General features: G+C 40.5%; 2 protein-coding genes across 3 annotated transcripts; one reads left to right on the top strand and one right to left on the bottom strand.

Annotated features, from left to right (window-relative positions):
- The first annotated feature begins 3108 nt into the window (after positions 1 to 3108).
- Positions 3109 to 10134, top strand: LOC145445528 (multifunctional protein ADE2-like). The gene is made up of 8 exons (XM_080323709.1): positions 3109 to 3339; positions 3473 to 3604; positions 3662 to 3850; positions 8870 to 8989; positions 9058 to 9195; positions 9254 to 9380; positions 9439 to 9759; positions 9817 to 10134. Exons 1-8 carry the CDS (start codon positions 3220 to 3222, stop codon positions 9990 to 9992), a joined length of 1323 nt encoding a protein of 440 aa, XP_080179835.1. The 5' UTR covers positions 3109 to 3219; the 3' UTR covers positions 9993 to 10134.
- Positions 10135 to 10356: 222 nt separating this feature from the next.
- On the bottom strand, positions 10357 to 23617 carry LOC145445530 (adenylyl cyclase-associated protein 2-like). 2 transcript variants are annotated; one of them, XM_080323712.1, is made up of 5 exons: positions 23452 to 23610; positions 23066 to 23189; positions 21034 to 21116; positions 20740 to 20883; positions 10357 to 10526 (listed from the first exon to the last, which is right to left on the bottom strand). In XM_080323712.1, the coding sequence occupies exons 1-5, from the start codon at positions 23509 to 23511 to the stop codon at positions 10446 to 10448; spliced, it is 492 nt and encodes a 163-aa protein (XP_080179838.1). In that variant the 5' UTR covers positions 23512 to 23610; the 3' UTR covers positions 10357 to 10445. The 2 variants fall into 2 exon arrangements, with proteins under 2 accessions (XP_080179838.1, XP_080179837.1); XM_080323711.1 differs by lacking the exon at positions 10357 to 10526 and adding an exon at positions 18023 to 18321 and having other exon boundaries at positions 20649 to 20883; positions 23452 to 23617.
- Between the last annotated feature and the right edge of the window lie 4208 nt (positions 23618 to 27825).

Below are 27825 nucleotides of genomic sequence, written 5' to 3'. Positions count from 1 at the left end.
AATGCGGCCCGTTATACAAGGGAAGTTGAGAACCCCTGTAGCCAGTACGATTTGAGAAAAAAAGTAATTTTTGAACAGCCCCAATGAATAAGCTATCAAATTCAAGAGGGATGATACCGTATTTGAGATGACGCATGAAGCTAGCAATCTCTATGCTCCTTCCGGTTCTACATTCAAATATATGACACCGCTTTTCTTCCAATCGATTTGTTGGTGATCGCACACTCTCATCCTTGGTAATAACTGAAATAATCCGATATTGTAATGTGGAAGCTGCAGTGCTGATGATGCAGTGTCACTGACGCCCTCCCCTTGCATCGGGTGTCAGATTGTAGTTCGGAATTGGACTGGGCAAGAAGGTAATAAAATGTAAACAGATTAAAATTTGGCAAGACTTATTTAGACACGTATATGAACAGCTGACAATTGGACATATATTTATATCAACGTCTTCGAAATGCCTTTTTGTATATATTAGCCTAAACTAAATTAATCTTTGTGGGTGATGGGGTAGGCCTACTCATAATAAAATCAAGACATGCACGTAGCGCGACATACAATTTCAAATTTATTGATTTTACCACAAGACTTCGAAGGCACACACTTAATTCATCTTGAGCTATGTTCATACCACCCGGTAATAAGACTATATTCATAAGTTTCCGGAGGGTGGGCGTCGGCGGGCTACTTGTAATTACTAGAAGGGGGGGGGGGCACAATGGACCAGTACTAAACATTAAACACCTCATCAGTTAGCAATAAAATATTCACGATGTACCATTGCGCCCATGCAACTTCCCCTACTTACTTCAGTTGAAGCACGCTACTATAATATTTCGTGCCCTCCGAAGAAATTTGTCGCCACTTAAAAGATCGCTTACACGTACCACAACCAATTAAAAGAGAAACTAGGTCTTTGGGGTAACGCGCACGATTGCCAATTTGTATTTAGTCACGGGAGCAATATTTATTTCGTCTGCTCGTTGCATTTGTGCCGCGGGACTCAGATTGCAAGGACATCAGGGCCATTCCGCGCGATCTTCGGCCAAGTTTCTAACGCCGGCGATCTTTCTAGGGTCACAGTTAGTGTTGGCTAAAGCTTATCTGCCTTGGTGTGTCTTTTTTGACGCCGAAAAGCTGGTTCCTAGTAGTCCCACAACCGCGAAGAAAATTTTAATGTGGAATGGAATACATCTACTCAAAAATAGCACATCTTATTTTAATGTACGAAAAATTTGGGGGCCTGGCCATATGGCCCCTTTCGATCCCGCCTGGCATGTTTTGCGTACACTGTGACGTCACATTTCAAAGAAAGTTGTTCTCGTGACCAGGAGAATATAGAGACTGTACTCCTACAGTCTCTATAACGATACCTTCACGTCGCAATCGTTATATCATAGCCTTTATAAGGCTATGGTTATATTGCAGGGTTACCAAATACCAACCATACGTCCCCCACTCCTCCTTTAGGACGATTTGTTCTCCTTTTTCGGGTTTTTGAAAATGACTTCCGAGGACGCCTAAATGTCCTTATTTTTGGCAATTCGTCCTCCTTTGCAGCTTTTACACCCTTCTACAGCATAAAGTAGGCTACTCCGAATCATAGCTAGGGGCCTGGCTGCCCATCCATTAAGTCGCTGCTGAAGAGATTCGGCGTCCTAAACATAGAAGATATGCGGAAACTAGAAATTGCCAAGTTTATGTATCAGTTTCACTGCGGTCGTTGCCCCGAATATTTCAATGACTTCTTTACCTCTGAATCAAAAGCGCACAAGTACAACACACGCGCGGCCACGTCGTCCAAATATCATATGATCGACCGAAAAGATCATCGCTCTATCAAATATGCCGGACCTGATGTGTGGAACAGTATCCCGCCGGCCATCCAGCAGTCGACGAGCATGTCCAGTGTCCACATTCAAGTCGAAATACAAGCAATTACTACTAAATAAATACAGTCCATCCTCAAGATTACCGGACCACGACTGACCTATCGATCTCGCTTCCCATGACATGCCGCCCTATTTCTTGTCGCTTCCTTTTTCTATACTATCTTCTTTACTTTCATTCAGTGTGCATGCCTCCTCTTTACATCGCCTAGGCCCTAGGCCAAGGTGGGTGTCTGATTCCATAGACAACTCCTAGTCGCTTCGATATCTTCCTGTCTTTTCATTGTACCGCATTTTTATGGTGTATTGAACTGATAAAATTGCTAATAAACCAATGATGATGATGATGAAGATATAGATATTAGTGAAAATGGGCAATTGGCCATAGATGACGCTAAATTGGAAATTCGTGGTTCGATCGCAAGTGACGACTGTTTTTTAGTCAACACCACTAATTTTAAGTAAAAAGTGTGTCAATCGGGAGTCGAACGGAAGAAATGACCCTTTTTTAGTCAATCAACCAACTTTTACAGCGAAATTGGCTGTTTTCAGTTCTGATCAAATAAACTTTTCTGATTTGCTAAAGTGTCTTCCTTTCCCGATTCGAAAATATGGTAACCTTATTATATTGTATTCCAGTATCTGCTAAAGAGTCAGGTTTTCAAGTAGCAAAATGAACTTAATCGTGAGTAATCCTGATTACTATTCTATTGTAATCGTGATCGACTACTTCGAGATTTTGCTACAATCGTAATCGATTACATTCACAAAGTAATCACCCCATGTCTGGTTGCAAGCGGTGACGTGAGACGTGAACAGTGAACACACTAGATCAAAGGAAAATGCTTTTTGCGCCGATGTTACGAAACGCTGCAATTTGCAAAAACGACAAATAAATTACTCGTTTATATGAGTACGGCATTTCCTATGAAGCCGCGTGTGTTATAGTGCGGAAACGAACAGACTTCTACGAATCTCTAAACAGCTCCAACACCACGTACTCGTCACGCATAACGCAAGTGTATGCCGGAAGACCAAAATTAAAGTGACAAGCTCTCGTCATTCACGCCGAATTGGTAATCTAAAATTTATTAACTCGTTACCTCCTATTCACTCTATCCTGTGTCGAATCCTTATAAGGTATCGCTAGTGGTCACTTACGGGATAATCTGACCTGATTTCACTCCTTTCTTCAGCAACGCGCCAACAGCAAACCCACGTGTCTTGCACGACAACAAAAGCTGCGCATTGTCGGCAATCTAGTATTCATTCTCATTGCCGCTTTGTTTGCTGGTCTGTTTCGCTGTGCGTATATTTCTACGGCTGCAATATGAAAGTTGAAAACCTAGCTCGTCTGCATGAAGAAAAGGGTGATGTTATAATTGAAGGGAAGACGAAGATCGTCTACGAACTCCCAAAGCACCCAGGGAAATGTCTGATAAAGTCGAAGGTAAATTTGCGTCTACCTGCATAATCGAAACCTAGCGATTTTCATCAATTTGAATCAAGTATAGTCTTGCTTCTACAATTCACTGTATTGTTGATTTAGGCATAATAAACCGAAAAAAAACTTACTTCTTAAGGATTCTATTACTGCTTATAATGGAGAGATGAAGAACACCCTCGAGGGAAAAGCCGAAATGTCCACTGCCACCACATTTTCCATGTTTGCCATTCTAGAGGACGCTGGCATAAAGACTTCTTTGATTCAAAAGGTTCTTTTCTTCCCTCGATTTGTTGCAAACAATGTGCTCAACAGTTTTTTTTTGTAGGTTGATAAGTCATCTGTTCTGGCCCACCGATGCCACATGATTCCCATTGAGTGGGTAACAAGAAGGGTAGCCACCGGGTCATTCTTGCGTCGCAATGAGGGAGTGGAAGAGGGGACTAGGTTTTACCCTCCCAAGCTTGAAATATTCTACAAAGATGATGCAAATGATGACCCGCAGTGGTCAAGAGAGGTATGACTACTATAATACGGAATTTTTTACTTCATTACTTTGTCAAGCCGGTGTATATTTGGTGCATCATACAGTTATGTAGGTTAATGCAGAAAGAGGCTATAATACTCGTGAACCTGTGCAAATCGCTGTTCGTGGTATGGTGACTTTGTTGACTAAGGGCCGAGGCCAATTCTTCTACTCAGTAACGATTCTCTACTCAGCAACGAATTCGATACTCAACTCGCGTCAAAAAGTATACTCACACTTAAATACGTCAGAATCGGCACTCAAATCTAAGTCACCGCACCACCAGACTTAAGTGTCAATTTTCACGGCCGAACAGCCAACTGCAGGCAACACCCGCCGAATACAGGAGTACCGGTACTGTCGTATATAGGTAAAACGCTATTTTGTGATGCGAGGTTCTGCTGAGCGAATGAAATCAGTGGCGCTTGGACGCATGTTGTGTTGATAATTGTATTTGTAATTATCTTCTGTACCCTTTCGACTTCTTATCGTACGGCATCTCGGTATACCGGAATGTTGGGTGAAGGAGTGAGATCGCACTTGAGTGGATTTTGTTCAATATAATTTTATTATACAATTTTCCCGTCAACTGCGTTTTGAAATTTATAGACACAGAAATGACGACATACGATATTGCGATCGTCGAGCAAAACCGACAAGTTTTGTGCTGCTGCTAGCTCTCGAATTTAACGCTGCTGGTACTTCACGCATGCTCTTCTCACAATAAAATAGATGAAGCATCTTGAACAGATCCCCATTAACCTCAGCTGATAGAGTTCCTGGTAATATCAGTGTTGGATGGAGTCGCAATACATGCAAGGCAATTTAGACGATACCGGCAATAAGCTATTGGAAACAAGAAATCATTATTCAAGGGAGAAAATGTCGGTTGGGTCTGGCCGGTCTGGGTATATGGGAAAGTTCAAAGGAGCTTCAATTGGAAAGAAATCCTGGAAATGCATTAATTTTTCAATTTGTTTTCACGATATTGATGGATTCTTTTGTTCTTTTGGGCCTGCACTTGCGTGTTCGCCTGCTGTGGAACTTATCTTTATAAATTCGAATGGGTTTGTAGCGTCTTGCTTCTGTGGGGCATAGAAACGTTCCGGGTATCTACAAGGATTTATATATTTCGATTGGGTCACCTTCAGAGAGTGTGAATCAGCTGAGGGCCTGAGGCTATTCATTGTATGGAGATAAATCAGTGAGAGTTGCGTCTACTTTGTAGGTCAGTGACGAAATAATGCCAACAGCGTCGTGTTGTCATGACAAAATTGTTCACGCGTCTCCGGTTGTAGGCGAAAAAAATCTGGCAACGGTATTTCGGAAAATGACGTCTGCAAATCGATACTCAACTAAGTGACAAGAATTGACGCGCACTTAAGTTTGAGTATCGATCTGCACTTAGTTGAGTAGAGAATCGCACTCAAGTACTGCTTCGTTAAGGAGAGGAATTGGCCTCGGCCCTATATTTTACACAGTGATGTAGCATTGGCTAGCTATTGGGGCTGTTAAAAAAAGCTTTTTCCTGAATCTTGCTGGCTAGGGGATGAAATCGTTGGGTTGCCTTGAAAAACGACGTGCACCAAATTTGAATTCATTCCAGCTGGTAATCGCGGATTTCTTATTCTCGTGAAAATTCTGAAAAATGCAAAATTGCTTCTTCAAATTTCTGTCAAACCCCATGAAATTGTTACGCTGTCTTCAAAAACGATGCAAAACAAATTTCACTCAATTCCGACCCGTGGAAGCGAAGTTATTGGAGTTTTGTAACTCTGATCAGAATGAATTCAAATTTAGTGTGCATCGTTTTTTAGGGTAACCTAACCAGCAATATCAGGACAAATTTTTTTTTCGACAGCCCTACTGGCTATAGATTATTTAGGCTCTAAATTCATTGATACCACAAAGGCTATTATTATTTCGCTAGAATTCCATTTTATATTGTCCTCGACTGCACAAACAGTTGTTGACATCAAATGTAGCAAGTGCGGACACTACCCATTGCAGGCCCACCCTAAATCTCGTATCAGTGGTGGGAATTTTGATTGCTAGATGTCCTAAACAGCTTTTGTACGTGTACATTTAGGCTCTTCAAAAATGACTTTTTTTCTCAAATCGTACTGGCTACTTGATAAAATTGTTAGGTTACCTAATTTAAGCCTACACACAAAATTTGGTTCAATTCCAGCCAGTAACCGCTTTGCTACAGGAGAAGAAAGTTTCTATTTATTATATAAAAATAAATAATGAAAAATTTGAAAATTTTCTGTTCACCCCATGTAAGTGTTAGGCCAGGGCCGGCCAACCCGTGGCCCGCGGGCCACATGTGGCCCGCGAGAAGGTTTTGAGTGGCCCGCGAGGTCATTTTCGAAATTTCTAATATCATCAAAAATGGATTGCACAGATTGTGAACTTGCAAGGCCAACCAAAAATTTTATTAGTCTGGCCGCAACACTTGAGATGTGACGACTAAAATATCAGTTCCGACGCATTGACAAATCCATCAGCCATTCACATATTGTTATATCTTCGCACACTCAATAAAGCAGAATAATTTGCGGTAGATTTATCAAAGGTAAAAATTTTCTACAAGCTTGGCGCAACATGTTGTCACTCGACTTCTTGTTTTTATTATTGTTGCCCTTTTGTGAAAATGGAAGAACACCTAATGTATCAGATTGAGTCGAACTATATTCGCGATTACGAGACAAAGTGTCGTTCAACATATGCGACAATGCGTTTGCACTGGCAGTAAGACCGTCGACTATGAAACCTAGGCACGAAATGGTTGACGCATGTTGATCGCACCATTCGATATCGATATGTCCAAGCGCCAAATAGCCCAGTCCTCGCAAAATTAGCCCAGCGATATACAACAGACCCGCAATATAGTCAAATGACGATATTATTGACATATGAACTTCAAAAAATTTTCGCGCTTCGTGCGGCTAGTGGCCCGCGCAATAATTCGCCAATCGAATGTGGCCCGTTGGCTGAAAAGGTTGGCCAGCCCTGTGTTAGGCTGTCTATAGAAACTATCCTCACCAAATTTGGTTCAATTCCAACCAGTGGAAGCGGAGTTATTGCCGTCGAAAAATTTGGATTTGAATAAAATAGTATTTACGGTGAGCACAACTATAATAAATGAACAAAGAATCCGTCACTATTTTATTCAAATCCAAATTTTTCGACGGCAATAACTACGCTTTCACTGGTTGGAATCGAACCAAATTTGGTGAGGGTCGTTTCTATAGACAGCCTAAAGGCCTCTGCACACTGAGCTCGCGACCCGATAAAACGAGAGAATCGCGCCTGTCTGCGACTGGACCATGCAGACCGGAGTCGCCGGCAACTCGCAACATGCCGTCTGCGACAGGGTTGCGCAACTCCGCGACAAAGTTGAAAATTTTCAACTTTGTCGCGAGTTGCGAGCGACTGGTCAGCAGTTACTGATCGTTAGCTCTGTATCACCGCAATAGTTTGTCCGGGTATTAAGTGTTTTGGCATCTATAATTGTTTTCTCATTGAATTTAGACTGATTTGAGGCCATTTTAAAACTTGAAGCTTAACTGCAAGAGCGCATTCTACTGTAAGCAGTACCGGTACTTGGTAATTACCAAAGGCCAACCAGCTCCGGCAGTACCGATACCGCGAAACTCTCAGTCATTGTATGTCTAGAGGTGGATTCATTATATATATACCTTGTCTGCTTCATTTTAACCTGTACAGTGTACAATTGTTCGAAACTGGGTTAAGCAGGTACATATATAATCGTGGTATGTCATGGGTTCACTGATGTATATTTCAGATACCGGTACATCTCAGAACACGACGTCTGAAAATCTTTTTGTTGAATAGGTAGCAGCAGTGTAACTCTTGATGTTAGATTTCGTCTATTCTCCTCTTTATCAGACTTCGGTACGAATTGTAGTGGCTAATATTATAAGTCAGAAATGGACTATGCATCATTATGGAGAATGAATCAACCAGGCCTACGGATCAGTTTCCATGCTTGATACCTGAGGGCGAATCGAAGATTGAAAAGGAAAGAATCCCAGAGTTATATTTGAATATTGTTAAGACTTAATTCATTTACAATAAAATTATAATGCATTTGAATGTTGTTCTCTATCATATCGAGAAATTAATGTATGAGTGCTTGACAGTTGAAGCAGTCACTGAGGCAGTGGAATACAGAAAGTCTTGGTGTTTGTAGCATAATAGGCTACAGCTAGAACTCCAGAAATTTGGATCGGCAACCGGAAATAGCGCCTTTAACTGGGTCACCCAGATTATGCGTTTTCAGCATTGAAATATGATATTGGTTCGTTAATGGAAAAGTGTGTGCATATAAGACGTCGTCTTATTCATTGACAAACCCATGTATACCCATCGAAATATTCATTTTGCGATCTATCGGGAGCTGTGCAATGTGTATCCACTGCGAGACATCGGACAGAACGCGCAAGAGCTGTAGTTGCCGCTTGTGGGCACTGCCGGGACCAGTGTGCATTGCTTCGCGACTTACGACTCGCAACTCGCAACGCGCAACTCGCGATGTTGCGTCGCGAGGTCAGTGTGCAGAGGCCTTAACACTTTCATGGGATGAACGGAAAATTTTCAAATTTTTTATTGTTTATTTTTATATAATAAATAGAAACTTTCTTCGCCTGTAGCAAAGCGGTTACTGGCTGGAATTGAACCAAATTTTGTGTGTAGGCTTAAATTAGGTGACCTAACAATTTTATCAAGTAGCCAGTACGATTTGAGAAAAAAATTCATTTTTGAAGAGCCCAAGTGTACATCGCTTACATCATGTAGTCCGTTGTTAGCTTTGCAACTGTTTATTATCAAACAGTTTTTGTACGTGTACATCGCTTACATCGTGTAGTCCATAGGAAGCTGTGCAACTGTTTATCATCAAATCCTCAACTCGTATTGAGGTCTTGCTGATCGTAGTGTTACGTCGGCACATCCTACAGACTAGTACAGAGTGCTTTGTTTCAGATGCTCGAGGCTAAGAAGATGGTGTGCGGTGGTCTTCTAATCTCGCCTGACGAAATTGACAAGATGGAAAAAATGACCGTGGCAATTTTCGAGATCATAGAAAAGTGCTGGCAGACTAAGGTATGTATGTGCCATTTCAACATCCATTTACTTCGGTGTCTGAGGAATGACCTAGTGATATCTCACAGAACGTTAGTCTCGTCGACATGAAAATTGAATTTGGTGTGTGTGACGCAACGAAGGAGATCATCCTCGCCGATGTCATCGACAATGACTCTTGGAGAATCTGGCCCAGCGGTGACAAAAGACTCATGATGGACAAACAGGTTGGTGTCATAGAGTTTGTCTTGAAGTGGTACTTGAGCTAATAGCCAATGTATTCAGGTTTTCAGAAATTTGAGAGGTTCGCAAATTACTGCTTCGCATATGGAGAACTTGAAAAAAAACTTCAAATGGGTTGCTGAGACTGCCGGGGAAATAGCCGATGATGTTAACAGTGGTGTTTCCAAAGGTAACTTCAAATACTCAATGTCATAGTTGATAGGATCTCAATTGATTTCCTGTTTCAGGCAGAGTTGTGGTCCTCATGGGGTCTGCATCTGACAAAGCCCACTGTGAGAAAATAAAGAACTCTTGCACAAAGTTTGGTATACAGTGTATTCTGCGAGTCACTTCTGCCCACAAGGGGACAGGAGAAACTATGAAAATACTGGCAAAAATAGAGGGCGAGGCTGTCCACATTCCCACTGTGATTGTCGCTGTTGCAGGCCGCAGCAACGGACTGGGGCCGGTCTCTGCTGGGAACAGTTGCATACCAGTCATCAACTGTCCTCCCATGTCGTCACAGTGGGCCACTTCTGACGTTTGGTCATCTCTGAGACTGCCATCTGGTATGAAATTTCTTGTGTGTGGTATTGGTTTTTGTTGATTTTAATTATTTGTATCAGGTCTTGGCTGTTCGACCATTTTGGATCCTGAGATGGCGGGACTGGCGGCGTCTCAGATTTTGGCTCAGCACGACGTGCTGATATGGTGTCGCTTGCGCGTGCAGCTCTACCTAAACTGGCTCAAGCTCAAGGTAGCTGACGCCGAACTGAGGGAAGCTCAAGATGTTGTTGCGTAATTTCTGGTTATGCAATTCGTATTCACTTCATTCCTCCATCTTGCCTCAGTCAGCATTGGTACATTGCAGTCCTGTCAGTAATTGATTGATTTATTACACTGCCTCGAGTTTCCTTGAACCAACAAGAATCACTGTTATGCTATGTAATGTTTGTTATTGATCTCTTGAGGCTAGGGCAGTATTTGTTAACCTTTTTCAATCATTCACTTCTGGTTTTACCTGGTTGGTGTGGACTACCCCTAATATTAGTCAGCAACATATCAAGCCCATTTTATGCTGAAAAAGCCACCGCTGAAACGATCCTCTTATGTGGATGGTCGGTCATATGCTTTATTTTGTATAGTATAGATAGACTCAAGTCAAATTGGTAGAAGAGAAACGTCATTTTATTGAATCAAATGTGAGGATGTAGTTGATTCAATTGCCCTTATATAGATATACAAAGTAGAGAAATTATTCTTGCACGCCAACGCTGGTTACAAACTCGTGTCCTCTCCATTCTGTCTTGAACTGTTCGGGGATATTGTAGAAAACCTATGAAAAATGCAACATCAATTTGAGCGTTCAGGTTGCCGGTCGTAGATGTCTCGGGCTATGACGTCACATAGGCACACCCGTCATTTCTTGAACTTTTGACCAACCGCGCAGACTTGGACAACTAGATAATTCTAGTTGTCTAATTTCACTAAATTAGAACAAACTGTTGGTACGGATATAATTTTTTGTTCCGGAAAATGCCTCTTCGTCCGCGGCATTTTGCAGCGAGTTAGCAAGGTTATCCCTCTGGCGCAGGGAAATCTTTTCTTGTGCTAAGCATCCGTCACATTACTTGTACGGTACGTACAGTCATAGAATTTATTGTGACCAATAATAGCCATGATGGCATAGTAGCACGTAGTCTGCCCACAACCTTTTAATTGCGATCACTAACAGAATAGCAGCAAAGAATAACATATAGTTAACACTAGGGTTACCACACGTCCTCTTTTTTAAGTGTCCTCGGAGGACGCACTTTTGTCCTCTTGAGAATTTTGGTCAAATGTACAGGCAAATTCGACGGAGATGCCGTAAATCAGCATCGAAGCAACGTCCCGGCGGGTGTTTCGAGAGCTGAGCCGGTAGGATGACTTTTTTTTCAGTCAACCACCAGATAATGTGAAAGAAAAACTGTATTTTGGGCACCGAGCTAGAAAGTTGACCTTATTTTAGTCAACCGACCACTAAGTGGAAAAAACTTAACCATTTTCAGGATTTTCCACCGGTTTTGTAAGTTTGAAAAAGTGTCCTCTTTTCCGGTTTCTAAAATATGGTAACCCTAGTTTAAACAGGCTTGTTCACTTCCATGCCCTCAACTGCACCAATAAAAAGGGGGATGATTGCTTCATATCTAACCAAAGAAAACATATCGGACGATGACTTGGAAAGATATCACGCTGCAGAGCACGAAAGCATGTTTTGAGTGACTTGAATAGAGAAAATCGTTTTCCTCATCTCAAGGCTGTCAGCAATGCAAGAGTATATACTGTATAGTAACGCAGGGGTCGCCAACTCGAAACCCGTCGCGGGTCAATTTTCAAATTTCGTAGAGGCCAAAAGAATACAATATCGATACAAAATAGGCCACGGAGTTGAGCAACCACGTTTTTAAAACTTCGCGTTAGTATAACGCCGTGCTCACTAACATAAGCGATGGGCATGGTTCCACAAAAGAAGTAATATTTTATTAAATAAGTACAAATACAACAAGAAAGATCATGATCATAAACTGGCCGTGTGTTGGTAACCCCTGGTATAGTGCAAAGCGAGCCAAGCTTGGTGTACAGACGTTAACCATTCCCATACTCACCGGAATGCACTGTGATTTGATTTTTGTTGTATTTCTGTCTCATTAACAATTTCATTCAATTTCCAAGTTTTTGTGAACTCAGTATAGTTCTAATTCTAATCTAATTTGGAAAAAACTGTAACTCTAACAGTGGCGGCTCGTCCTATAGGGCAACTGGGGCATTGCCCCACCAAAAATTCTGTTCAATAACTATTCTTTACCATTTATAGACGCACAGCAATCTATATATACCGAAATCAGCGAAAATCGTATTCTTCTTGTCCTTTTGCTTGTAAATGCCCATATATAGCGGAGTCTCTGCGAAAATCGAATTCTCTTCTGTGTTTTCGCTTTGCGAATGCCTAACCGGGGCATGCCCCGGTAGCGCTCATAACAAGCTTTCACTGTCTATTCTCTCAAAGCCGCGCACAATAAAGAAACGGTGATTTACTCTCTCCTATTCATAAAATTACCGAGCAAGTGGGGCACAATAGGTCTGTGCCCCTAAGGTGTGATGTAACAATCGTATCTATATCTGAACTCGGTTACCGTCATATGCGTGTAGTCGACCTTTGCTGGTATAGGTCGATTTTGATGGTGTCATGAAAACTCTTGAAACTTGGTATGTCGTGTCGTGATGGTGGTATTTAACACTGCCCCAAGTTTAAGGGTTTCTACTTGAAGTTTAGGGTAGTAATTCCGTTTCCGAAGTTGAGTGTGTGCTGATCCGTCATGTATCGCGAACAGATTTTACTCAAAAGCCGGTATTGGTATCCATTGATTTTGACGATGTTCCATACTGAGATCGGTTATGACATTTGGCACGGTAAGTCTTAATGTTAGTATCGAACGCTGTACCAAGTTTTAAGTTTGTCACCGAACTATGTTAGTGGTAATTTCGTTTCCTAAGTCGAGTGAGAGCTGATTCGTCATTTATCACTAACAGATTTTACGCAAAGCCGGTATTGGTCTCTATTGATTTTAACGATGCTCCTTACCTAGATCCGTCATAAGCTTTTGCACGGTATGTCTTGATTTTAGTATCGAACGCTGTGCCAAGTCTCAAGGTTGACACTCAATGATTAGGGCAGTATTTTCGTTATCAAGGTCGAGTATGGCAGAGATGTGCTCTGATCTGACACTTTAGCCTACAACGCATTGCGGATTTCACGCAAAAGTCGGTGTATCTGTGGTAACATTAACTGTGTTCCATCTGAGATAGGTGATGAGATGATGATATCATTCTCAGTTTGCATTCAAATATTTACTTTTATATTATATTCTCCAATGTCAATTTCACCGTGAAATTGTGGCTTTCAATCCATTTGCTAACAACCCCCTGTCAAGCGCGATAGTTATTTCGTTTTCGATGGCGGCTAACAGCTGATCACTTGATCAGCCTATTCCTCAGTAAATTTTACGCAAAATTCGGTGTTGGTCTGTTCGCAATAATTTTGACAGTGTACCATACCGAAAAGGGCCATGAAGCTACTTCTTGGTGATTTCATGTAACAGTGTACTAAGTTTACGGCTTTCATCCACGTATTTATTCGGTAATATATTTTCCAAAGGCGATTTCGCAGCAGACCTATAGACAGTAATAAAGCCGTATGTGTTTTGTTACAGTCTCCAGTTTCAAGGCCAAAATCTCCTATGCTGTACCGAGACCGAAGTTCCGAGGCTGCTATTCTTAGTTCTTCAGAATGATGTTTTGGATTCAATATGACAGGCCCAATCTATGAGATAACAATTGCGTATGTGTCCGAACTCGTTGGCCTTTCCAATTAGGCTTACGCAATCCCTCGAGTTATAGTCATTTCCATTTCAGCAGATAATTTAGTCAGGTCTAGTGCGAACATGAACCGTGTTGAATATTTGTTCCGTACGCCGTTTACGCAGTTACCACACTTCAAGTCACAGCTCACCGGCAGATCTCTCGTGGCACATACGTTAAAATCACTGTTGTCGGGAAATTCATGTTACCGTACCATCATTAAGTTTCTTGTTTACGTTTGAAAACGCCATTGTGACGTCATGTTTGTAAAAAGTCGCTTGCAGCCCTTGCCCCACCACCCGATATTGTCACGAGCCGCCACTGAACTCTAATTCCAATTTTAATCTAATTTAGAAAAGCTGTGTAGCTCTAATTCTAATTCTAATCAATTTGAAAAAATATGTAGCTCTAATTCCGATTCTAATCTAATTTGGAATAGTTGAAAATTTTCTGGATGTCCAAGTCGGCAACCACGAAATGCGTGTATTTCGTTGTGCTCATGCGACACCTAAATATGCCAGCCATAACGTGGCTGTGTCGCTGTGTTCCGGGACAGATGAAATTCAGTTTGTCATTTGTATTCTGGAGTCAGACGGTAAATGTGGGATGTAAAATCAATTAACCCTCAAAACTTGACATACGCCCTAGCAATATAGATATTTCCATGATCGGCTTAATCTAAACGTTATACGCTTTCACGGCGATCTTTCATTTCCAAGTGGATTTACCGATCTATACCGTGTGTAACGGACTGACCATTTCGCACAATAGGCTATAGGCCAGAGGTCTCAAACTCAAACGGGCTCGCGGGCCAATTTCTTAGTTTTGATGACGCCGCGGGCCGCACCACCAATAATAGGGGTATTCAACGCAGAATTTCCAAGTAGGCCTTATTTGACGGGAGCTTGAAGACAGCCATTCCAGAAACATCATGAATATGTAATTTACTATTGTACTATTCACGCTTGACACGGAAAAAAATCATATTTTCAAATATTTGAATAAAATTGGTTTTATGGCGGGCATAATCTGTTCAAATAATGAGTAATAGACATCATGCAAGAGGATGCATCATGACCAATGTTCCCTCTAAGCTGCGCACGTGCGCAAATGCGCAGTGCTGACGAGGTCTCTGCGCACAGAAAATCTAAGTTGCGCACAAAAAATCTGAAGTGATGACCTTTTTCTTTAGTCGTGACGCTCTGTAGTCCAAGGGTCTGCGCAGTGAGTTGGTGAGTCTGGGCAGGTGTGTCAAAAAGTAGAGGGAGCGTTGATCATGACATCGTCAAACTGTCGAGTTATAATATTGCAGCTAGTGGACCTTTGACGTGCCACAATTTTATGTATAATATTTTAAAATCTACTGAAGTTTGATACCTGATACCAGAGTATTTGAGCGGTGTAGCCTAGTCCGGGTTTTGATATAGTCGTGATAAGTAGGCTATTGTTACTATTTCATTGCAAAAGTCAAATTAAATCAGCGTCAGATTTTGCCTTCGATTATTTTTGGAACATATCAATAACAACTTGAATATAATCATTATTGAGCCCTAGTAATAGCATTATTTCCTAACCTTAGCGATCGTACCCCTCGTGCTTCCACTAAGATTTCTCGTAGCCCCTGTTCATTTTCAACACAATTTCTGATTGTACATTAAAATTAGAATGCCACTACACGTAAAATCGCGCGTAGTGCGAAGAACATTTTCCAGTTGAGTAAATTGGCCAAGAAAATATTCCCCAGCATATAGGCCTAATTCCCCTATGCATCTCGTACCCCATGATGTGGTGCCCTGTACCCAGAAGGGGTCTACGGACCCTGGTTGTTAATAATAGAAATGTCCAATCGCCGATGAATTCATTGGTGTTACAGCTGTGGAGCGTACCGCTACCTTACTCGCCACCGACAATTACATGGATAAAGAGATCGGACAACACCTAGCATGTAACCAACTATACGTCACGGGGGTCACATAATGCCAATGGATGCCACACTGACCTGATTAGATAGCTATATATACCCCACGCAACGCAAGCTACCACCTTTTGATATATTGCTATTCCTCATGACAATTTCATAGATTGTTACGTCCGTAGGATTGCCAAGTCACCGTTCCGCGTTGCAAGTCCTTCACCGATTTTAACGTTTGACTCGACTCAACTCGAGTCATTTTTATTTAATCACCCAGTCAATCCAAAATCGAGTAATTTTACGAAAGATCGCACAAAACCAAATCACACTATTTTCAGTCACGAATCATCAACGGGCCATGTTTTATCATCATGAACTAGAAATGTGACGTGATAGCTGATCTTCTACCGCATGGTAGCTTTTAAAAGCATTGTGATAGTGTAGTTTGTTGAGATTTCAGTGTTTTTATAGCAGTTTTAGGTTTAACATCAAGTTCTTATATCTAAAAAAGATATGTGGCCCTGGAATATATTGTAGAATACTTTAAATTCCAAAATGCTGTCGCGGGCCGCACAAAATGCTCTCGCGGGCCGCATGCGGCCCGCGGGCCGCGTGTTTGAGACCTCTGCTATAGGCCTAGAGCTGGGGTGGCCAACCTTTTTGCCAGCGACGGCCGCATTTCGATTTCTCATGTAGCCTACGGCCGCACTCCAAGCGATAGTTGTAACGAACTAACCGGACGCCAAATAACCATGTTAAACTGTCTATGTCCATTTCCAGCCATCTCCGGATGAATCTATTTATTCATACTGGCTTACTACACGCGCCGAAATAACTATAGTTGTCAAAGAAAAAACATCTGGGATCCGTCGCGCGAAAATTATTTCAGATTCACGAATGAATTTCGTCTAGTTTCACATATTATTATCACACATTCAACCTTTCGCAGCCCATGTTGCCAGATTCATTGATAGAGTTGATGATGGAAGGGGTGCTTTTGGAAATTTATGGAAAGTTGTCAATAATGTTGGACCTTCTGGTTGGCCAATTGTTATTATTCAATTTGTTGCATGCTGTTATTTGTTGACTTCCCATGATCCCATCCGGATTGTCGGAATGTCGGTATAGTGGAAAATATATTCGAATCGCCCAATCGTACCAGAAACAAATTTCTTTCGTGAGGAGCACACGATTCCAAATTAAAAGTTATATATAGACTGTATCATGTTCCTCCTCTGTTCACATAGTATTGTGGGGCTCAGATTGCAAAGGGTGTTACTATATTAAAATCGAAAAATGAAGTAGTATTGCATCGTGCGAAGCGCGAAGAAAATTTCAAGATTAATTAAAATCTCTCGAAGATTCGGTAGTCAATTCATAAATTCAATTTGCATGGCGACGGCCGCCAACACATATACTATAATTGAATTACGTGACGATGGCCGCACAAATTCCCTTCTACGGTTGCAGGTTGGCCGCCACTGGTATAGTGGAAATATATTCGAATCGCCCAATCGTACCAGAAACAAATTTCTTTCGTGAGGGGCACACGATTCCAAGTTGAAAGTTATATATGTACCGTATCATGTTCCTCCTCTGTTCACATAGTACTGTGGGGCTCAGATTTCAAAGGGCGCTACTATATTAAAATCGAAAAATGAAGTAGTATTGCATCGCGCGAAGTGTGAAGAAAATTTCAAGATTAATTGAAATCTTTCAGAGATTCGGTAGTCAATTCATAAATTCAATTTGCATGGCGACGGCCGCACAAATTCCCTTCGACGGCCGCAGGTTGGCCACCCTGCTAAAGAGGCTACTTGCGGTTTTTGACATATGGAGTTACACGCTTTCGATTATTTTGCGGGACTTGCGGGTCTCATGAAGCTTTGTCGATTTGACTGGCATTTACCATGTCAACAAAATACGGTGTCGCGGGATCTATATAGGGTTACCATACGTCCTCATTTTGGAGGACTTGTTATCCTTTCTCAGGGAATTGAAAATGTCCTCCAAGGACGCCTAAATGTTCTCGTTTTTGGCAATTCGTCCTCCTTTACAGATTTTACAGCTAGGCTAATGGACAGGGTCAACTGAAAATCGGCATAAAGGACGCGAAATAGGTAATGCGGACATTGGACCTGGTAATTCGGGAGTCGGATCATATAGTGATGACCTTTTTTAGACAACACCACAGAAATATCGCAAAGAATTAATTGGTAATGCGGGAGTCGAGTCAAATTGATGTCCTATTTTAGTGAACACAATAAGAGAGAGGGAGATGATATTCTTTTTCGCCTGTACCATCGAGATGGTGTGACGACGGAGTTGCGATACGGCCCCATGAGGTCATCTAGTCTGCGCCCCCGTTTTTTCTCCTCCATGCTATCCGTGATTCCTAGCAGGATAGCTGCGGATACCCATTTTCGAGTCTTCGGTATGACTGGCCGCGGATCGAACCCGCGACCTACCGCTCGAGAAGCCGGTCGCATAACCATTACACTATCTCGGTCGGTTAAGATTACCAGTAAATATTACAAAATCAGCTATTTTCAAGTTCCTAAATTTAACTTTTAGGATTTTATAAAGTGTCTTCCTCTCCGGATTCCAAAATATATCAACCCTACTATATAGGCTTTGTCACCGGCATGACGTACTGGCGTAGCTTGGGAGATACGGAATCCGAGATGGAGTCGAAAATTTCGCTTTCAATATAGGCCTATATTCATTCATAATAATAAAACTTTAGCTCAGTTCAATCGTCGTGTACTGAGAAAGTTGGGTGTGCGGAGAACTCAATCTGGAGAAATTACACCGAACTCTGTGGCGAAGTTGGAAGCAGACATGGGGTAATCGCGATTAGTAATCGTAATCGATTACGACGATTACAGCATTTTCAAGTAATCGTAATCGCAATCGATTACATTCGAAAAAATTCCGAAGTAATCATAATCGTAATCGACTAGTTCCCATATCTAATCGATTTCTTTGTGAAAGAACGATTACTTTTTATTTGTACAAAGACTATGACACTGAACATTCGTGAACATTGAACAAGGAAGAGATATTATACTCGGTTCGTGATAGCACAAACGTCTGATTTTCAAGTGCCATTGCTGATTATTACGTCAGAAGTAGCTTAATAGCTGTGCTAGTCATTGCGTAAGAAGTATCCACAGTAAATATATATTCGATGTACGTATAGATTAGTGTGATTGTAAGAACACCCGCCGTGCTGTATAGCAGGTGATCAACACGTTCCACATGCCAGTACCACGCAGCTGGATAATTAATCACCACTCTGCCTTGTTTAAAATAGTAACTTGTGTATTGATATTTGGTTATGCCTAATTAAACGCAGTTTGACCGTTGCTGCTTGGCGAGCAGCAGTAGAAATATGTAGTACGTACGTACACCAGACAAAGATTTGTAATTTTATACTCGTCAAATAAAACATTACGGTTTCCACAACAAAGCATAAAAAATCAGCAGCTGCTGATATATATCATAACCGAGCCATTTTGCCGTATCTCGTAACGGCAGCTTGCAGTACATTATCTGTATTAAGTTGAAAGCAGAATTTTATGTTCACTTCATTTTTTTCTCATATGACTCTACTTGAAACGGGCGCCAATTGTTATTTCACAATTATTTACTCAACATTGGGACCTGCCGCCATAGCCATGGGTTCATATATCATGTTAGCGTGGATTGTAGCTCGAATCAGGACCAAAACAGCAATTCGTCCCCCAGTCCAAACGTTGGTATTTAGCCCCAAAAGGATGATATTTTTAAGTTGAAGACTGAATTTCGTCAATAATATTGGTAATTGCATTATATTATTAATAATTTTTAATCCCCTCTCGGTCCCCGATGGTCAGATATACCTGTGAAGGGGGCACGTAATTCATAATTATAACGTCTGTTATCTTGTTATAATTACTTTAGTGTATGTTGTTAATTCGTGACCTCCGGTCTGTTATATAATAAAAAGATATTGTTGTATCCCAAACGTAGCAGATTAGAAGAAAAACTTCCGTGAGACGCACGCACAAATTGTCTGGTCTTTAATGCTGTATGGGTGCCCGGGTGGCATTTGCATTGTGGGCTCAGATTGGAAGGACCGGGCTTTTAGTCACGCCCACCCCGCGGGGGTATTGACAATGAACACATACCCTAAGTAAAGTAAGTACCCTATAAATTGGGGTTGCATTCAAAACAAAAATCAATTCAAAGCAAATATGTTTAAAACAAGCCCCCTATTGTTTTTTTATTGTTTTTGTTTTTTCAAGCCATGACGTCAGGAATGTGGATTGACATTGGCAATTGAAAACATAGGGTAAATATAGCTCCTTTGACGAAATATCTGTACTGTAACTGTTGAACCGACTATTTTGAGGGGTTCCAACCATCGCATATCGATCAACGTCGGCTAAATCGGGCGGTCGGTTCATACAACATGTTTTCTTTTGGAAAGCATTTACACAATTATGGCATAATTTTACAACTTGAAAAAACACAATTTAGTTTTTTTTTAAAGCCATTGTTTAAAACACTGTTTAAAACATGTTTTAAATGAAGTGCTTTAAACAACTATTTGTTTTAAATGCAACCCTACTATAATTTAAGTATGATTTTATTTTTGAGGGGGAGACGTATGCATTTCGAGATCAAGCTTATCTAGAGAGAATTTTTAATTTAATTGAATCTCTCGATGATACTCTATAATTTATGTTGGTTTACGAAATACTTTTGAGTCCCCTTCGAGCTCGCTCCCAACCCTTTCGGGAAATTTTGGGGTGCGGCAGTCATGGACCTGGCAACAATGCAAATCGTTGGGTGCGATAAATCGTCCTCTATAAGAATGGGCAATGGGTACATTATGACGTAACAAGCAAATGACGCATCTTTTTTAAAAGAAGTCTGTTATCTCGTTAGGCCTTTTCAGCACAGATCCATATCTTGTCTTCCAATATAACTTCTAACATGCAAAATGAATGTAATCGTGAGTAATCGTGATTACTTTTCCAATGTAATCGTAATCGTAATCGATTACTTCCTGATTTTGCTGTAATCGTAATCGTGATCGTAATCGCGTGATTCAGAAGTAATCGTAATCGCAATCGATTACATTAATGAAGTAATCACCCCATGTCTGGTTGGAAGTGATAATGGCTAAGGAAATATTAAGGGCTTTGAAATACAAGAAGATATATTGCATGCATATTATATATCTTACCGATTCTCCATCTTGTTTGGTGTGCGAGATAGCAACATTTGATGAAAAAGCAGTGATTACTTCACAATGAGCGAATTCCCGTTGCAAATTTATGAGACATCGATCACTTCTCAATATCGTAGCGGATGGCACCGGCCCGTTAGACTGAAACCAAATAATATCCGTTCATATTAGAGATGCTGCGAAGTTGACGGACCGTGCTCGAAATCGGCGTATGAGGAATCATATAGCCTACTTCAGGACATCGGATGGCGTCAAATCACAAATGCAACGCCTAAGTAGGGCCTTTCTCACCGTCGCGACCAACTGCTTGCACCCGAAAACCTCCAGCCCAGATATAGTACCTTCGGTAATCAGAGTCAATTTTTGGCAGCTATCTGAAAAGATATATCCGGTGTATATACAATGAAATTATAACCATATATTGCAATACGTAAGATAATTCCAAAATTTTATAAATGCCGCGTGTATAACTAATAACTATACTCCAGATGAGCCGAGAATCGAGTCATGCATTGGATACGTTTCCTATATTTTGTATTTGATTTGTCTTGTTTCATTGGTAAAATCTAGGCCTACTGTTTCTCACCATTAGGCAAATACGCTCTGCCATACATTTTTGTAATAGAGAGACGAAAACAATCAACACTAGTGTAAGATATTTGATCGGCTCCAATATATATAAAATACAAAAGAGAATTATCTTAAGAACGAAACATCATGGTTCGTAACATAGCGAATTACGGACCATATTATTTGCAGAGGTGGCCAAAGTATTCAGGAAAGCTACTAAACTAGAAGTAGAAGTTGTATGGTTATGGCTCATACCGTCACGCATGACTTGTGTTCATGCTGTCAAAGACTTTTGTGTCAACTCACTGGAGTTGAAGGTAGTGACAAGTGCAAGTTTCGGTTAAGTCTTTCGTTGCTTTATTTACAGCTTAATCATTTATTTGAGTATAAACTCACTAATAAATGATTAAGCTGTAAATAAAGCAACGAAAGACTTATTTGAGTAAAAACTCACTAATAAATGCATAATTGTACAGAAGTAGAGACGCAACAATCTACTCAAGTACGAGTAGAAGTACTACTTTTAAAAGCAGCCTACAACTGATTGAAGTAGAAGAAGAATTGACTGACTTTAAATCCACTCAAGTAATTAAGTAGTTGTGAAAACGATCGTAATTCGTTCGCAAAATAGACTGTCAAAAGGTGCAAATTGAGCTACGCGAAAGGTGTAGCTGCAGAGCTTGATTCGTATTGATGCATCCCAAGAGGCATAAATTTTCGACAGCATAAGAATTCGTCCGCATCATGGGATGAAAGTAGTAAGTCTATCATTGATATGGGAATGCGGTACTACAATACTTTGTTTACTCGAACACCCCGATTTAGAAAATATCATATAGTACGATGCCCTCCACCATATTATAAGGCCCGTAGTTCGGTCGAAGAGCAACACGGAGAAGTGATGTCAGATATGGTGTTAACACTTTGCGCGACTAGTAAGCGTTAATAAACTATTTGCCTGATCGGAAAATAGAGGCATTACTACACTTGCTTTTATGCTTCTGCATATGTATGTTCTCCAGACAAAAGAACTGAACTAATTAGAACTCAAAGTATGACACTGGGAATTGAAAGAGAAATATAAATACTACTTCTAAAAAGCGGAAAATATATTTCATGTCTTTTGTCCAGAATGTTCCAACAGCGTTCTGCGTGTAGAGTCCACTTTTCCAGATTAGGACACGCCATGGGCTGCTATATTACTATATGATAGGTAAATGCTAGATTGCAAAATGCTAGTGTCATACGTTATGATGGGCCATGTATTTGTTGTGATGAAATATTTCATATGGATGGCAATGCGGTGTGAACGGAACCACGCAACCACGCAACCCACTACCGAAATTATATTCACCGATACGTTCGTGAAATCATATTAGTCTACTGTGCGCGAAGCGCGACGAAAATTCTGGGCTTTACTCAACTTTTATGACAATTAAATGTTTATACTCCGTGAAAACAGCCCCGAAATTCCTCCGGCCATCTTTCTGATTGGATGATTAAACTACTTCTACTTGACAAACTGAAAATAGAGAAAAGTAAGTAAGTAGATCACAAAATATTACAAAGTAGCAGTAGCGGGAAATTAAATCTACGTGAGTAAGTACCCAAGGAGCGTAAACCACTTGAGCACTTCAAAAAAGTAGAAGTACTTCGTTACTGAACACCTCTGATTAATTATTTGTACCATGTCCCTTACCACCACCAGGCATGGCTTCTAGATGTTTGATGTGATGATATTGATGCTACATACCGACGACAATTCTCTTGACTTTGGCCGTAATATTGATGGTACAGTCGGTGCAGTTGTGAATATATATTGGTTGCCTCATTTCAGGTGCGTCAACCAATATGTCATGCTTTCCAGCGAAATGCTCCTGTATATTGAGAATGATAGAATGAGATGTCAATTTCAGACAGTAATAATGTGGCGTCTTTGTTCCAGTTCCTCGCCGGTGAAAATAGTCTCCCCTGGCCCTCTGTTTTTGGATACCACACCACGACTCCATGTTTTATTTGTTTCATCACCACGATCATGTATTTGTCACGATTTATCCTATCGTTGAAATCGCTTTGAAACATCTCCTTCGGCTATCCCGAGCCAATGCTTTTGTAATGATGCTACGAAAAAGAACTTACCACAAACCACTTTTCCCCCTCAAGAGATTTTTCCAATTGAAGCCTTGGTTGCTTACTCATTTTGAAGCCGTAAAGTTTATACGCAGACGAGCGTCAATAACACGAACGCTTTCCTGTAAATGCTGTATCCATAAGGTTTGGCTCACACCTATATACCCAGCACACACAAGCAAAACAAAGCCCTTTAATTCTTTCCTCGTGGTATAAGTCATGAATGATATATCATCAAATAAGGCAATCGCTCAAGTCTTTTGTTTGGATATAACAAAAGGTTATATTCTTCTTGCCGTATTAGGATACAGTACAGTGCCTTCACAAAATATTGGAGATCTGCATTTATGATGATGACCTAATATATGGATAATACCCTATAGCATTGCGACAGTCTTGCGTTACTAACAATAATGATAGTCCTAACATCTATGCAGGGGTGAGTAAAGTAGTTAACATTGCTAATCAACTAGAATTAGACATATTACCAAGAATCTGTTCTCAATTACAAGCAGAATTACAAATTTCCAAGATGTAGTCCTACCAAAACTACTTAAGTAGAAGCATGAACTGAGAGGTGTTCGATTAAGTAATTCATTAAGTAGTTTGGAATGGTAGATTTTAATAGTATATGAATTTCAATATCAATATGCCATTCAATTGTAGGCCTATACTGAAATTCTGTACCTCTAAGAAGCTCTTTGTAGAGTAGATTTGGTCGAGGCGTCACATAGTAGTCAGCAATCGGAGGTGGCTACTGGCTATACTTCCAAAATTGGAATATGCATCATCGTGGGTATAGACAAAATGACTGATAATGCAAATATGTTAGGGTTACCACATTTTGGAAATCTGAAAACAGGACACTTTTTCCAAATTTCCAGACTTGCAATACCAGAGGAAAATTTTGTCAAAATGGCATTTTTTTTGCACTGCGCGGTCAATTGACTAAAAATAAATAAATAAATAAAAGGTCAAAAAAGGTCAACTTTCTGGCTCAGCTCCCCAAATACACTTTTTCTTTAACGTTATCAGTTGGTTGACTAAAAAAGAATCAACTTTCCGGCCCAACTCCCGACATAGCCGCCGGAGAGCGTTACGTCAGTGCTGATTTACTGTATATCAGTCGAATTTTGCCCTATATATAGCCATCATTCTCAATAAAGAGGACAAAATCTCAAGAAATAGGATATTTGGGCGTCCTCCGAGGACACTTTCAAAAAAGTCAAAAAAGTGGACAAATCCTCTTAAAAGAGGAATTATGGTAGGTAACCCTAAAATATGTCCAATTTTCGAAATAAAATATTCAATTACCATGATACAAGTTAAAAATCTTCGAAGAAATAGTACTTACTGCATGATAGCTATATCTCATCAGAGGTGGTCGCAGTAACGAAGTACTTCTACTTTTTCGAAGTAATCAAGTAGTATTCCTCTACTCCTGGTACTTACTCAAGTAGATCTTTTTGTCGCTACTTCTACTTCGTAATAGTTTGTGACGTACTTACTTACTTTTTCGCTATTTTCAGTTTGTCAAGTAGAAGTAGTTTAATCCCCCGATAAGGAATACAGCCTAAAGAATTTCGAGGCTGTTTCCACGTAGTACCAACATTTAATTTTCATAAAAGTCATGTAATACCCAAGATTTTCGTTGCGCTTCGCGCACAGTAGATATGCAGTGACAATTATGTTTTAACGAAAGTATCGCTGAATATAATTTGGATACCGGATTCCGTGGTTCTGTTCACACCGGATTGTCGCCTATATCAAATATTTCATCACATTAAGTATGTCCCCCATAACGTTGGAAACTATCGTTTCACAATTTAGCAATTAAGTGAACTTTGACCTTTTTTTTTAACGTTACACCTGTTTTAGCAGACCACTGTTGAAACTTTCTAGTCAAAAGACATGTAATATATTTTCCGATTTTTAGAAACAGTATTTGTATTTTTCTTTCAATTGTGAGTGGTATACGTTGAGTTCTAATTATAGTTTCGGTTCTTTTGTTTGGATAGTACGCATGTTAAAGTATAAAAGGAAGTGTGGTAATGCCTTATATTTTCCGAAAATAAAGCTATACACTATATGGCATTTTTACGATCTGCCATATTTTTAATTAACGTTTACTAATCGCGCAGAGTGTCAAAGCCGTATCCGACACAACTTCTCCGTATTGCTCGTCAATTGAACTAGCGGGCTTATAATATGGGGCAGGGTGCCATGCCATGATAATCTCTAGATGGGGTGTTCGAGTAAACAAAGGATTAATATCACATTTCCATATCAATACTATCATTTACATCCTATGATGTGGACGAATGCTTGTTGTGTCAAAAATTGACACCTCCTGGGATGCATCAATAGGTTCTATACCAATACCGAGAAAACCATTACCGAGAATGGACATTACCGAGAATGCCATTACCGAGAATGGACATTACCGAGAACGGACATTACCGAGAATGGTCATTACCGAGAATGGACACCACCGAGAATGGACATTACCGAGAATGGCCAATGTCAAGAATATAGCTTACTGGGACTGACATTGTCGAGAAATTGATACCTGAGCATCGATACCGGATGTGGCAACGCCGTGATGCACTCACACGGCCTGTGCATATGCATAACATGCCTGCATTGCATATATTGCATTCTCGGTAATGTCCATTCTCGGTGGTGTTCATACTCGGTAATGTCCATTCTCTGTGGTGTCCATTCTCGGTAATGTCCATTCTCGGTGGTGTCCATTCTCGGTAATGGCATTCTCGGTAATGGTTTTCTCGGTATTGTCCGGACACCGCATCAATATGAATCAAGCTCACTACCAGTGTTGGGATCAAGTCACTACCTTCGAGTCACGAGTCATTTCGAGTCATTGCACATTTTGACTCGAGTCAAGTCAAGTCAATCGATTTTCGAAGGTGACTCGAGTCAAGTCAAGTCACTCGATTTTTGGAGGTGACTGGAGTCAAGTCGAGTCAAGTCAAGTCAAGTCACGAGTCAAGTCAAATTTCAAGTCAAGTTGCCTTTTCGAAGTATGAGGCATGCCTACGCCATTTCATTTTGCTAGCTCTCTGAAATACAGATTGCCTGGTCATTGATTCTGCACCGATGAACGAATATGAAGGTTATACAGTGTATCAATAATCAATAATCTATAGAATGAGACACAATCACGCGGCATTTTTGAAAATTTTGAAATTTTGGACAACCCTATTATACACGCAAAAAGACGCTGTATCGCTTACATGTACGTACAAATGCCAAACTGCGTTAAGTAATTGCATAGCCTCAGTTTATAGTTACCGGCCAAAATAGAGAATAGAGAAATGAATTGATAAGATGCAATACATTACCCATTTACAAATTGATGATTCAATTCGAGCCTGCGCCAATGGTCGAGGACTACATAAACTATATTCGAATTCAATTTCAATAAAACAAAAGTTTTGGTTCAGGTACAGAAAACAGTAATATACATTTTTCTAATAAATTACTTTACTATACTATTTTACGACAGCGAAAGCTGTAAGCTTAGATAACTTCGTAAGCGGTCAATTTATTTGTGAGAGAACAATGGAGGCTCAGTAAAACGCACGATCATTGAATAATTGGTCGCTCCCACGGGTCACACCAGCGTTTCGCGAACAATCCGATTGCAAGATACTGTGATTTTATCGACATCGATTGCTTGATGACTTGAAATTGACTCGTGAATTTTGCTTCGAGTCACGAGTCAATCAACATTTCTGATACGCCGAGTCAAATCAAGTCAAGTCATTTTAACAAAGTGACTCGAGTCAAGTCAATTTGTCATACGAAAAAAGTGACTCGAGTCAAGTCATGACTCGAGTCATCTCAACACTGCTCTCTACACCTTCCACATAGGGCCATTTGCAGCTTTTGACAGTGCATGCGAACGAGTAGAAGTACTTCTACTCGTACTTGAGTAGATTATTTCATTACTGCTTCTACTTGCGCTTGAGTAGCTTTCTTGACTACTTTGACCACATCTTTATTTCATAATAATAATAATAATAGTAATAATAGTCATCAGATTATATTTTCATCTGAACAAGACACACAATGAACAATGCGATAATACACAATGGGATGTAATGAACAGATAGGAGGATGCTGAACGACCAGCAGTAATGATCTCGTGAACTGGCATCCACCTAGTGCCCGATGTCAAGTTCTTTGTAGGCTCTTTCTTGCTCTTTTCATTCTTTGTGAGTGAGTTCTTTTATCGTGACTTTTTCTGGGATTTTTTGTCGTCGTAAGAAAAGCGTCGCGGGGGAAGAGGAACCCGGGCGTAGTGATGTAAACTTATCCCAAAACTAATTTAAAAATCCAAAGTGTGTATTTTCTCCTGGA

Source organism: Botryllus schlosseri, chromosome 8 (assembly GCF_051294905.1).
Source record: "Botryllus schlosseri isolate E-star chromosome 8, Bs_hap1, whole genome shotgun sequence".
Lineage (NCBI taxonomy): Eukaryota > Metazoa > Chordata > Ascidiacea > Stolidobranchia > Styelidae > Botryllus > Botryllus schlosseri.
Note: the sequence above shows the minus strand (reverse complement) of the source record. Positions and strands in the feature narration are given on the sequence as shown.

Excerpts from the sequence above, each read along its gene's own strand:
- LOC145445530 (XM_080323711.1), bottom strand. The coding sequence starts at position 23,511 with ATGAGTAAGCAACCAAGGCTTCAATTGGAAAAATCTCTTGAGGGGGAA. Across the intron at positions 23,190-23,451 it reads AGGGGGAAAAGTGGTTTGTG|GAGCATTTCGCTGGAAAGCA; the intron begins GTAAGTTCTTTT and ends CTCAATATACAG. Across the intron at positions 18,322-20,648 it reads CACTTCCAACCAGACATGGG|AGTTCGGTGTAATTTCTCCA; the intron begins GTGATTACTTCA and ends ACTTCGCCACAG.
- LOC145445528 (XM_080323709.1), top strand. The coding sequence starts at position 3,220 with ATGAAAGTTGAAAACCTAGCTCGTCTGCATGAAGAAAAGGGTGATGTT. Across the intron at positions 3,851-8,869 it reads ACCCGCAGTGGTCAAGAGAG|ATGCTCGAGGCTAAGAAGAT; the intron begins GTATGACTACTA and ends GCTTTGTTTCAG. Across the intron at positions 8,990-9,057 it reads AAAAGTGCTGGCAGACTAAG|AACGTTAGTCTCGTCGACAT; the intron begins GTATGTATGTGC and ends GATATCTCACAG.